We start from the raw sequence: 13566 nt of genomic DNA, 5'->3' as shown, positions 1-13566 counted from the left end.
AATCGAGGGATACCGCTGGTTAGGCTTTCTTCGTCTCTTCGAGTTGAGTCATAGGGACCGGAATCACTCCGATCGGAGGTCGGACGACAATGTTACGACGGTGAGAAATGTAGGTGGTTTTTGAAACTTTACCCGGTGATTGCGGCTGTTTACGGCGGAGATGGAGATCGTGCGGCATGTCAACTAGTCCAGGTCGTCGAGAGCTTTCCATGGTGTGGGCGGTGTTGTGAAATGACACCGGAATCTCATTGGTGGTAGGTAGCCGGCGTCGAGAGTGAGAGTTAACGTGGGAGAAAGATGAGAGAAAAAGGAGAATAAGAAAGAAAAAAAAAAGAAAAAATGAGCTTAGATTTTTTGGGTAAATTTGATAATTAGACTTTAAAGTTCAATTTGAATAGAGTATGGAATGACTCATTATTAATGTTCTGAAAAATTAATTATTAATAATTAAAACTCTTCAAGGGATAATAGTGTCAATTTCAAAACAATCCGCTTTAAAGGAAAAAATCCTTACGTGATAATTATAAGATTAATTAACACTAACTATCGGATTAAATTAATTAATCTCAATTAATTTAACTAGGTGTTACATCTTATCTCCTAAACATGATTATTATCTAAATTTGAATTATATTTCAAATGTGATTATATCTACTAATTGCAATCCTTATTTCCAAGGCGATCTTGTAATCTCCTATCTCAAATTTATCGTGTAGATTAGTCAAAATTTCATGTCACTATTCTTATTCATATTTGAATTTTGTATAAATACTTCTTCTCAGTCATATCTTTATGATCTTCCAGAGATCTTGGTGTGACCGGCCTATTTAGCTCGGTTCACTATCAACACCCACCATAGAAAGCTCTTTATTTTTTTAGCAACACTCCAAAATCAGGTATTGATCACCATCACGTTTTATTACATTGATGGAAAAATTGTCATATTATAATAGCCACTAGAATTGACCTTGGTCCAGCAAACTTATCATACATTTCGTTTTCATAGTACATAAAACATTGTCGTTTGGTGATTGTTGACCACATGTTCTCATCTTTGAAATTGAAATGTTAAATTTTTTTTTTTGGCTAGTCATGTTAGAAACATGATTATTACCTTACTAGTAGTGCTCAGTGGTCACTTTTATTTTCTTCTTTAATTACTGTCGCAGTCGCTGGCCCATGTGCTTGTGCTCGTTTGTCTTTTAGAAAAATATTAAACAAAAATAGAATGAGTACTCTTTTGAGTTTTCAATCCACGTGGTATGAGGTTTCATTAAAACTGGAATTACTTTTTTTTTCTGACTATATTTAATCCTTTATTTTTCTATACGTTTTAACAGAAATTTTAGCAAAATAAATTAAGTGAGACTAAGTCAAAATTTAAAGTTTAAAATGAGACTTTTTACAATTTAGAAGATAAACTAGAAACCACCTTAAATTTAAGGTGCACCGATGGATTAAACCTTCATAATATATAATAACTACAAGTGCCGACGGCTGAAATATAATACTATAGAACATGTCTGATTTGTTAGCAGTAGTAGTGCATGCATTGAAGTGCGGAAAAAAGGATATTTTTGCAATAAAAAAAAAGTCTAGAAAAAAGGTTATTGGTAAGAAGGCATTAACTACTGTGGATTGTTCTAGTGGTGATTTCCCATTCATTTTCTAATGATCAATCTCCCATTTGCTTATTCAAAAATTTGGTCACCGTTCTATTAAATAAGAAGGAGACAAAATGTGGCAATTTAAGGCAACACCTCTAAGTTGCAAGATTCAATGAGATTTTAGCATCATTAAAAAAAAAAAAAAAAAAAAACACTAAAATCTCTCTCTCTCTCTCTCTCTCTCTCTCCTCATCATTTGGACATGGGAGAACCTCAAGAAGTGCAACTCAGCGTCACTGGTAAGTCGGTTTTGTTCATATTTCTCAACTGGGTTGTCCTCTGTTTCCATCTTTCTTTCTCATTTATCAACTTTACAGGGAAGTAATTAAAGGAAGAGCTATGAACTCGGAAAGTTAGAATTATTTCTCTGTTTGATTCATGTAGTTCGGATTTCTGATCTCTCTCTCTCTCGCTCTGTTACTTTTGTCACTTCATATGTAAGAAAGAATTACTACAAAAGTATCAGTCAATAATAGTATACTCCATATAGCTATAACATAGCTTTAACTAACTGATTCCATCAACTCTTTCTCTGGTCATAGGGGCTATAAACAAATCCTATAGAAGAAAAGAAAACTCTAAGATTGACTGTGAACAAAGTAGTGTTTTCTCACTTGTAGAACAAAAAGTGAGTCAAATTTACTCTTTTCTGCACATATATAGATGGTAACAAGAGTCAAACAAATCACCTTTCAATATAAGTCATTCTTAAGAACCTGTACTGTAAAGAAGCCCTCTTCCATTTTTCATCTATTATCAAAATCCTGACATTATGTAATCTTTTTAGTAGCTCAGGAAGCTAATGAAGCAAACCCTCATGGCCACACAAATGGTGCAATCAATCAGTCACGTATTCCTCAGCCAAGAAGAAAACTTATAAGCTGGATTCGAATCGGTATCTACGCGATCTTTCTTCTTGCTGGTCAGTCAGTAGGAATGCTGTTGGGGAGATTGTATTTTGACAAAGGTGGAAATAGCAAATGGATGGGGACTCTTGTTCAGCTTGTAGGCTTTCCAATCCTGCTTCCCTACTATTTGTTCTCACCAAAGAAGAATAAAAATGCTATAACAGAAAGTAGCACTAATATCATCAGTTTAAAACCACCTTCTACTTTACTCCTTGCATCAATTTATACTGTTCTTGGCATACTTATAGCTGCAGATTGCTATTTGTACTCTGTTGGGCTAATGTATCTTCCTGTGTCTACTTACTCACTCATATGCGCATCGCAATTAGCCTTCAATGCTTTTTTCTCCTTCTTTCTCAACTCTCAAAAGTTCACTTTTTACATCATAAATTCCTTGGTGCTTCTCACCCTCTCCTCGACTCTCCTTGTGTTTCAATCGGGGTCTGATGACACTCACAATAATTCTAAAGGGAAGTATGTGATCGGTTTCATTTGCACCGTTGGTGCGTCTGCAGGGTATGGATTGGTGCTCTCCTTGACACAATTCTTCCTCAATAGAGTCTTGAAAAGGGAAAGTTTTTCAGTGGTCATGGATATCTTAGTGTATCAATCACTTGTTGCAAGCTTGGCAATTCTTGTAGGGCTTTTCGCTAGTGGGGACTGGAAAGGTTTGGACGAGGAGATGAACTCGTTCGAGCTTGGGAAGTTGTCCTATGTCATGACACTAGTATGGACAGCCATAATATGGCAGCTCTTCGGCATTGGGGCAATTGGGTTGATTCTCGAGGTGTCCTCACTCTTCTCCAATGTCATGAGCGTTTTGGGTTTGCCTATTGTCCCGGTTTTAGCAGTGTTCTTCTTTCACGAGAAGATGGATGGGATAAAGGTTATGGCATTGCTCTTGGCTATTTGGGGCTTCATTTCATATATTTATCAGAGCTACCTTGACGATTATAGCTCCAAGAAAGAGAGCAGCTAAAAGGTCGGATAAAAGCACAAAAATGCAGTGTGAAAATTGTTTGATTAATAACGTTTGTTAATTTTATGAGGTTTTGCGTGGCATTTTTGCAAGATTAATATACACTTGTTGCTTTTGACAATTTTCTGTTTCAGGGTGAATACAGCCCATTAAAGTTAAAAGAGATGGAATTGTCCAAAAGTCCACCTAGCGGTTTCCTTTGTCGTGTGATTAACTTACCAAATTTAAGAAGATCCAATTGCCAATCAAGTGGTCAGCTCTTAGCCTTCTCCAACCTTGCAATCCGTGGATTATCATGCCATTTTTAGCATCCAAATGTGTGCAGCTCATTGCTAAGAATTCCAACCGTGATTAACTTCCAAATTTGAGCTTCAAATGATATTTAAAAGTTTCCCAAAACTTGTGGATGCTGGAGGTTGTCAAAGTTATACCTTGATTCCTTGCACATAGTCATCTTGAAGTCCAGGTTCATGCCTTAGCCGTCTATTACCTACCCTTTCTCCAAATTGATTTGTAGTTTTATTTTCTTTCCATTTCTTTTGTAATTTGTTTTATTTTTCCTTTCTTCTAATTTATTTCCTTATTTTCTCGGCACCCCTAAACTCTATAAATAGAGGGCTCTCCTTCTTGTATTTTTCATCTTTTGAATTGAGAGAAATTTCTGAAATCAAAGTTTGATCATGTTTAGTTCTTATTTCCTTAGTTTTTCTTTCGGTGAGAGATGAGTAACACATGTTTTTGTGAGTGACACACAATTGAGAAAAAAGCTGAGTAAAGAGTGAATTTTAAATCCTCTCATCTTTTATTTATTTCTAAATATGGTATGTTAAACTTTTATATAAATTTAGTCACGTTTTTTTATGTAATTTTATCATGCAATGTTTTGACAGAATCGTTCTATGAGTTATTCTTTTACTGTAATATTGTCGAGAGATATTGTCGATTTTAGATGACTTATAATAATAATCCTCGTAGAATTAATGTGAGGGTTTGATTTATTCTTTCACTTGTCTCTTCAAACTTTCATTTTCTACTAATATGTTTTATTATTTGTCACTTTTTCGTGGGATCGATCGCTCAATTTGTACTACAAAATGATCGCTGGCGTTAAACAATGTCATAAGAGAAACAAGAGCTTCACCCCATAATAGAGTATGTATTAATTTAATCATTAAATGAAATTTCTCCCTTTAAAAAAAGATTGGAATGCCAACTTTTAAAATTTTCTTAATTTTTTCTTTCTTTTATTTTGTTACCCTCTCATTCTGTTGGTAAAAATTTATTGTTATTCCAAGAACATATTTTGGGTTGTTATGTTTGGTTTTTTTTTTTTTTTTTTTTTTTTTTTTTCTTTTTTTTTTTTGTTTTTTTTTTTTTTTTTTTTTTTTTTTTTTTTTTTTTTCAATTTTCTTTAGTGTACTTTTATTCAGAACTTTTTGGCACCCTAGGCCCTATAACACCCATCCATGAAGGGGAAGAGTAAGAGGATTACTATAAACACATACATCTACACATATAGGCTCATACATATGTATGTATATATAGTATGTATTAATTTGTATTATTCATAATTAAAAAGAAAGTAATATTCATGCATATAATACATTTTTTAGTAGAAATGGAAATGTGGACGGTGATTTCCTATAACACCCATCCATGAAATGGCATGGTTTCTTCGTCGCTTATATATAAATTCTCAATGGTCTTCACTGTGGACGGTGATTTCCAATAGTCAATATGCATTAAGGGTAATGACCAATTAACGCGACGTTAAACGTTCGATCCGTTTGTTTAAGATTGATCTAGTATAAGAGCGATAAAGGAGGATCAGAGTAGTCGACTCATCTGCTCTATTGATCTTAGATCCGAGCTGTCTTCTAATAATCTCGGGCTATTGGATTCTTTAAAATGGTCTCTTTGGTTGATGGTCTTCAAACTTAATCGAACCATCAAACTTAATCAAATCGAGTTGACACGTGTATAATTGAGATTGATTAACGAAATCTTACTCCTTTTGGTTTCAGTTTGCTCACGATTGTCTTTTGGTTATCGAATGCTTATACTATGGCATTATTGTTTCTTCAGATGTTTTCATTTTTTCCCTTTTTTAAAATTTGTTTTCATTTCTTTGTTTTTTTTTGGGTCGCAATTGATTTATTATGAATATTGCCGTTTTCTAAAAATTTTGTTCTTTTGTGTATTTTCTTGTTTTTATTCCTTTGTTCAATATGCTCGTCATTTTTTATTGTTGTCGTTTTGAGTTTTGTGATTGCTTTCTCCTTGTCATTTATTGAAGTGCTGTTTATTTCCTTGGCCATTCTTTACTTCGGTCGCTATTAAGTACATCAATACATGGTGTGGTCTATTATTTCGTAGCTAATTTTGCTTTCGTCATATTCAGGTGTTGTCGTTTCACTTTTTGGTGTCGTTTCTCTTTGTTGTTCTTTCGTGTTTGTCGTTGATATCTCTATCGTCGCTTACTGGTCATATTGTTTATTAATGATCTCATTTAGTAGTTTTATGTCGTTGTTTTCTTACCTTCGTTGTTTATCAGGTGGTGTTGATTACTTTTATGGTCGTCTAGTGCTACTCAGTTCCTCGTGTCGTTTCATTTATGTCATCGTTTTATCTTCTTCGCCCGCTATTCAGTTTGTTGTTGTTTCATTTTTAAGAGACGTTTAGTAAGAGAATTTATACCATGATTTGAATCATAATTCATGATTCGCTATAAGTGTTTTCTCTCACAAAAAATACACGTAAATCGAAAATGATTCTAATCTCATGATTCTAATCCATGAACCAAACCTTAGTCATTTTCTTCCGGTTGTTGTTTATTAATTATAAAACCTTTTCCCTTGTAGCTCGCTTCTGTAGGTAATTAAAAATTAATAAATTATATCAATATAATCGTTAATTAAAAAAAATTTAAAAGTATCTCATCAATTTTGTCTAAATACAACTTTTATCTTTGAGTTTTCTAAAATTAAAAAAGTATCTCATATGTTTTTCAACCCATACAAAAAGTATCCATTCTTTTAACTTTTTAGGTTTAATTTTTAAAATGGTCAAATTGTCGTTACATATTCCATATATTGTCTAAATTTTTGCTAGGTTATACCACCTTGAAACACTCTTAAATTTTCTTTATTTTTTTTTTAAGAAATCCTCTTAGAAAATTTACAGCACCAATTTGAACAAGTTTTTTTTTTTTTTTTTTTTTCATTTTAATAAGAAAGTGAAATATTTTTCGAAAAAAGATGTAATTCTATTTTATTTTGAAATTCTATTTGGCAAAACATAATGAATTTATTTACCAACTTGAGGTGAAAGTGTATGTTGTACTGGGTAATGAACTAACTTGTTAGAATTGCTCAATACTATATGACAAAATTTACATCTTTAAAAAAAAAAAAAAAAGGATTTCACTTTCTTATTAAAATAAAAGAATATTCAAATTAGTGTTGTAAATTGCCTAAAAGAGCCACTTCAAAAAAAAAAAAAAAAAGAATCTAACAGGAGTGTTTAGAAGCTAGTATAACTCATCACAAATTTAAATAGTATATGAGATATCTAAGGACAATTTGGTAATTTAAAAAAACTACACCAGAAAAGTTAAAAAAAAAGAGATACTTTTTGTCTGTTTTCAAAACATATGGAATACTTTTTAGATTCTAAAAAACTCAGGGTAAAAATTATATTTAGACAAAACTGAGGGGATAATTTTTAGATTTTCTTGTTGATTAATAATCAATTTATAGTCCTCACCGTCACTAATTTGGGACCATTGACATACATTATGTTTGGTGGGAGGGAGAGAAAAATATAAGGGATTGAAAATCAGAATATTGATGGAAAAAAATAGCTTCATTGTTTGAGAGTGAAAATAAGTTATTGGACAATTACTTTTTTATCTTTTTATTTATAATATGTGTTTTGAAAATTAAGCTAAATAAATAATTATATCTTATTTTAATCGTCGTAACTTTTCCCTCTTAAAATCACTCTATCTGTTGAGGGAAAAGAAATGGTGAGTCGCACTTGTATAATTTTCTACTATATTTTCTCTTCCTTTTCTTTTCTTTTTTCTCTTACTAAACAACCTACTTTTTTATTCTCTCTATATATATGTCCACCTTCTCATTTGCTTCCACTTTTCTTCCCTATCAAACATTAGTGTTATTGTGCTCTTGTTCAACTCTCGTAGATCCTCAAAAGCTCATCACATTACTCGTTGTTTGAGATGCAATAATGGGCCGGTGTCCGTGGGCCGGCTCAGACCCATCCTGACACAGTGACGGCCTGGGCCGACACGACCCGTCACTGTTCAAAACACGGCCTAGCCCATAAATATTAGTAGGTTGGGCTGGGACAACATATATCAGCCCACGGAGCGGCCCATGAAAAATCATGCTCCAGGTCGGGCTAGGCCGGCCCAGCCCGTCCTATAATATCTTCATGTTTTTTTTTTTTTTTTTTTTAGTAATTTTGTAAACATCTTATGTACAATTATCTTGATTGTACTCTTTTTTTCTTACTAAGATTTTGTTCCACTAAGTTTTCCTTTGAAAGTTTTTTATTTAATGACGCAATTGTAATTAAAATATTTATTTTCATATTTCCATTGACTATTTAAACTTTAATATTTAATGACGCATGCTTAGATGAGTTGGCACATCTAAACTATGGACCTTAAATGTGCCAACCCATTCAAGGTCTATGGCACGGCCCATCCTAGCCCACGACACGGCTTAGCATGGCCCACGTAAAATTGACACGTGGTGTGAGCTGGGCCGAGATAATTCTTATATGGACCGGTTCGGCCTGGCCCACAAAATTCGTAGGCTGGGCTAGTCAGGCCCACGGCCCGTGTGGGCTTAAGGAGAACGTGCCGGGCCGGGATGGCCCGGCCCGTTCTTGCATCTCTACTCGTTGTCTTCGTTTCGCCTCCTCCCTGTCATTCTGGATTCCCAGGCCACGTTAGACGTCATGACTCATCGTTATTACTGGTAAAAAACGACAGTGGAAGCTAACCATTCTCTCATGTAATTTGTAACTATGATGCTATTTGAGTTGAACTATTTAAATTAGAGAAAATGCTATTTTGTAGTATTATCTAGAAAATGATATATGACATTTCTTTCTTACATAAATTCATTACATGTGTTATGGAATAGAGGATATTTTGTTACTGGAAGTGATCAATTTGGACAGGTGGTCTGTCAAATCAGTTTATAAATGTTTGCATTATGGGTTAAAGTTCTGTACTTTTATTTTTGGACAACAACCGCCAAAACGTAAGTTTCATTGAAGAATTTATACTATTGCTGTTCAGGCATAAGCGCACGAATGTCCTAAATCTATAGTCTTATTTTTTTCACAACTTAAGTCACAACTTAAGTCCTATTATAATAATATTTTTTCTCATAAAAATTTAAATTTAACTTTTTACTACAGTAATTTTTTTTTACATATGCAATTCAAATTAAGAATTTGAGTTGTAAAACAAATACACCCTATGTGACTATGTCCGTCAATTATTGATATGCCAAGGTTTCTTCCTGATTTCCTAGATGGTAATTGATTTGTCTAGAAACCGTTCTTCAAAATTTTCCTCTATTCTGCTAAATGCATTTGTCCTCACAATTCCCTATTAATTTTAGGTTTGTTTAATTAGCACACTTATTAGTTCCGATAAGGTTAATTAAATCCTGTTACTCATATAAAGTGAGTCCCGTTTATCTCGCTGGGAATAGATATCATTTTTCTTGTTTAATATGTTAAGTGATGCTTGCCATGATTTTTTTTAAAATACCTAGTCATTGAATATTGGGACTAATATCTAATTTTTTAAAATTTGCAAAATTCTAATATGTAATTTCTTAAAATTTGCATAAATTTTGTAAACAACGTAATTATAAAGTGAATATTAGTTAATGTTTATAATAAAAGATTATCCTTTTTTTTATGGGGAACAATAAAAGATTATCTAAGATTTGCAGAGAAAATGTAGGCAATAAAAATTTGTATTTACACAATGAGTTCATAAATTATTTTTTGATGTGTACACATGTCATCTATTAAATCTTAGTTTACGGGTTATATTTTTTTATTTACCAACCTAACATATTCTGTGTTATTTGGTAAATCTACGGTGTAAATCTTTTTTTTTTTTACTAACATAACATATTCTTTGTTATCTGGTTAATCTTAAATTTACATTGTAAATTTTTTATTTACCATCATAACATATTCTGTGAGAACTTCTATTCACACACCTCATTTTAGTCTCCATATCCTTCTTTAAACTAAAAATTCTTATCACAAATCAAAAAGGACACTAGACTTAATTATATAATTAAATTTTATTACAAAAAGAAAATTAATAATAGAGTTTTTCTCTTTTCACACATCCCACATGTCATATCTCTAAATTATTTTGCTATTTTTTTGAACTGATAAGCTATTGCTAATTACATGGAGACATATTATTTATTTATTTATTGCTATTTGTTGTTTGAAGATGTTCTTGCTTTTTCTTCTATTTATCGTTTTATATATATATATATTTTTTGCTAATCGTTTTATTTTTTACGGCTAGTCATTCAACTTTTTTTCTTGGTCGTTAATAAAGTTTGATTTTTTTTTCCCTTCGTTCCTCTTTTTCCACGTTTTGATAATTGCTACTTGTGCTAATCATGTGATCATGTCAATTGATGTTTATATATAACTTTATCAGTCTGTTGTCCTTTTTTATTTATTTATATGCTTTCTTTCCTTATTTTCGAGTTGTTTTGTTTCGTTTTCTTCCTCCGATTTTTTTTTCTAACTCTATTCCTAGCTAATGAAATCCCTTATTGCCCTATTCAACTTCAAAAAATAAAAAATAAAAAAAATAACTTTATGCACAAAACTTCAACAAAAAAATAGAGATAGATAAATGATAATATAATTAAAATAACAAATTAAAATAAAAAGGTGGGTGTGAAAAGAAAAATAAATTAGTCAAGATTAATTAATTTTATGAAAGGAGTTAAGGGTAATTTGGGAATAATAAGGGTATGAAAAATAAATTTTAATAATTTAAAAATTATGTGGAGTCTGTCTATAAATAGAACCACTCACTGTGTTATCGGATTTACGTCTAAATCGTTTATATAGTATATATATATATATAGAGTTATGCCTTATTGAACTTCAAAAAATAATTTGCAAAAAAAACTTTATGCACAAGGCTTCAACAAAAAAATAGAGATAGATAAATGATAATATAATTAAATGGGTGTGAAAAGAAAAATAAATTGGTCAAGAATATTACTTAATTTTATGAAAAGAGTTAAGGTAATTTGGGAATAATAAGGGTGTGAAAAGTAAATTTAATAATTTAAAAGTTATGTGAAGTGTATAGTTAGAAGAGAATATGTGTATGAATAGAACCACTTTTTGTGTTATCGTTGTTGGATTTACGTCTAAATCCTCTATATATAGAAATTAACATAATATATTATGTGTTATGACATGTATTTATCGGTAAATTCGAGGGTTTAGCAGTAAAATCCCAATATTTAATAGTCGGTGGCGATGGCGTCGGCGTCTACGGACACAGGTTTACTGCCAAATCTCTATATTTGTCATTCGATGACGGTGAAATTGATGCCAACGTCAGAGAAACGGATTTACAGGTAAATACTTTACCTGTAAATAACGATGGGCATCAACGACGGAAGATTTATCAATAAAATTGTATATTTAGCGGTTACTAATGACTTTGCAAGTGTCCACGTTGATGTCATCCTAGGCACCGGTGACAGATGATCTAAGGAGAGAGAAAAAATAGTAGAGAGAGGTGAGAAAGAGAGAGAGAGTTAGGATACTTATGATTTTACAATAGTGTTTTAAATCTAATTTATCAAACCATGATATTTATTATCTTTCATAAAACATTATGCTATTATTTTCCAATATCCATCTAAAATATGTTATTTCCTCGATCTTCCGTTAAATTATACCGCACAACACAATATTTAAGCTTTTGCAAATTTATTAATGACATATTCTATGAGTTGAAATTTTTCCGTCGTCATCGTGCATGTAAAATGAACATGTGACAGCCTCATTTTTATAACTCAAATCACAACTTAAATTTTTTTATTTTAATAATTTTTTTATAAAAATTTAAATTTAACGTTTTTATTATAATACTTTTTTTCATATAAAATATTTTAAATTATAACTTGAGTTGTGAAAACACATCATTTGTGTGTTTGAAGTGCTGCAGTTGTCTGTTTGTAGACGTCACTTATTTGTAAAATCCGGTTTCCTTGATTTTAAAACTCTGTCGTTAATAGACAAAAATATGAAAGCTGCATTATGACGGCACGTCGCTAGTTTAGAATTGCCATCTTTTTAATAAAAGATCAGTTCCATGAAATTAAGCACATCACATTTTTCTTCAAAAAAAAAAAAAAAAGATAAAGCACATCACATTTCGTCTCCTTGTACTAGAAATGATGTGTTATTTCATAGAAATTTAAATTGTTGTCCGGAGCAATAAAACGATATTTCGTTTTATATTGACGTTAGTGCGGTCTATCTCTAAACATTCACATGTCGTTTGACGCTTGAAAAAATTTCTCAATCCAACCCAGCATGAGGGACACACTGACAAAAGCCACCACTCCAAAGCTAAATAAGGCTCCGTTCATTTCGCTGATTTGAGTTTTACTACAGTAAAAAGTTCTCAAAAACAGTCACATCTAACTTTTTTGTTACAGTAAAAAGCTCTCACATAAAATCACATCTCAACTCGAATTAAAAACTCAAATAAACGAACTAAACGGGCCCTAAATAAACGGCCTACATAGTGACAATTCAGCAGCCACATCTTCTAGGAAAGGAAATGGGACTACAATATTCAGCCACTTTTAATGCTTACAAATAGTGCTGGAACTTTGAACGCCACCCGCGACCACCGGAAAAAATTGAGTTTTTGCCCGAACCCGAGCCCGACCCGCCCGAAAAATTCAGGCCGCCCGCTCGAGCCCGAATTTCACCTTGAACGGGCCGCGGGCTTGTATTAGGCGGCCCGAGCTTGCCCGAATAGCCCGAATTTTTTTTTAAATTTTTTTTAATATTAAGTTATTTTTTGTTAAAATTTATATATATATATATATATTACAATTTGAAATTTGAAATGAACACACGAACTATATAAAAAAATTATTTCTTTATTAATTTTTAAATTTGTAATTCATGATTGTCTCGTTAAAAATATTACCAAGAAAAACCCAATTGGGATAAAAACTTGACAAGGAAAAAAGAGTGCAATCATTTTGTGACGAATTACAAATTTTACAAACTTACAAAGAATTACAAATACAATGTTAAAAGTAAATACATATTTACAAATTACAAATTTACAATTTAATTTGAAGCTGAAGGATCGTCCTCAAAATTAAATGTTAATCGATTAAATTCATCGATCCATTCTTGGCTTGCCGGCGAAATTGTATCCTGTAGACATTGATCGGCCCAATCTCAATCCTTAATGCAAACCAAGGCTTCAACAATATCCATTTGCAATGCATTCCAGCGTTCCTCAAGTATTCTTCATGTCGTACTGAAGGCTTGTTCGGATGAAATAGTGGAGATTGGGATCGAAAATATATCCATTGCCAATCGAGTTAGGATTGACCAAGTTAATGCCCGTGCCCTTCACCATTGAACTAAGTCAAACGATTCTGCCGTACTGTCGACTACTAAGCCTTCACTGAGGTACGCCATAAGCTCGTTGAAGCTGCCGCCGCCGCTGCTACTGCCACTTGTTAATGAAGATTCACTCACAGCTTCTGTTGGAGTTGTCTTCTTCTTCTTCTTCAACCCAAAAACATTTAAGAATGAATGCGGGTTTTCATCTTGTTGTTGCGGTTCCTGTACTCTAGTAGGTACTCTAAACCTAATCTCATATTTACTATAGATTGAATATATTTTTTCCTTTATTATTGGATATTGGTCC

General features: G+C 32.3%; 1 protein-coding gene across 2 annotated transcripts; it reads left to right on the top strand.

Moving 5' to 3' along the window:
- Window positions 1-1675: 1675 nt before the first annotated feature.
- LOC21393917 (probable purine permease 10) lies at window positions 1676-4089 on the top strand. 2 transcript variants are annotated; one of them, XM_010102671.2, is made up of 3 exons: window positions 1676-1906; window positions 2458-3557; window positions 3689-4089. In XM_010102671.2, the coding sequence occupies exons 1-2, from the start codon at window positions 1870-1872 to the stop codon at window positions 3552-3554; spliced, it is 1134 nt and encodes a 377-aa protein (XP_010100973.1). In that variant the 5' UTR covers window positions 1676-1869; the 3' UTR covers window positions 3555-3557; window positions 3689-4089. The 2 variants fall into 2 exon arrangements, with proteins under 2 accessions (XP_010100973.1, XP_024024345.1); XM_024168577.1 differs by having other exon boundaries at window positions 1677-1906; window positions 2455-3557.
- The last annotated feature ends 9477 nt before the right edge of the window (window positions 4090-13566 follow it).

Source organism: Morus notabilis, unplaced genomic scaffold (genome assembly GCF_000414095.1).
Source record: "Morus notabilis unplaced genomic scaffold, ASM41409v2 Scaffold1445, whole genome shotgun sequence".
Classification (NCBI taxonomy): domain Eukaryota; kingdom Viridiplantae; phylum Streptophyta; class Magnoliopsida; order Rosales; family Moraceae; genus Morus; species Morus notabilis.
This window is presented reverse-complemented; position numbering and strand designations above follow the sequence as displayed.

Excerpts from the sequence above, each read along its gene's own strand:
- LOC21393917 (XM_024168577.1), top strand. The coding sequence starts at position 1,870 with ATGGGAGAACCTCAAGAAGTGCAACTCAGCGTCACTG. Across the intron at positions 1,907-2,454 it reads AGTGCAACTCAGCGTCACTG|TAGCTCAGGAAGCTAATGAA; the intron begins GTAAGTCGGTTT and ends TAATCTTTTTAG.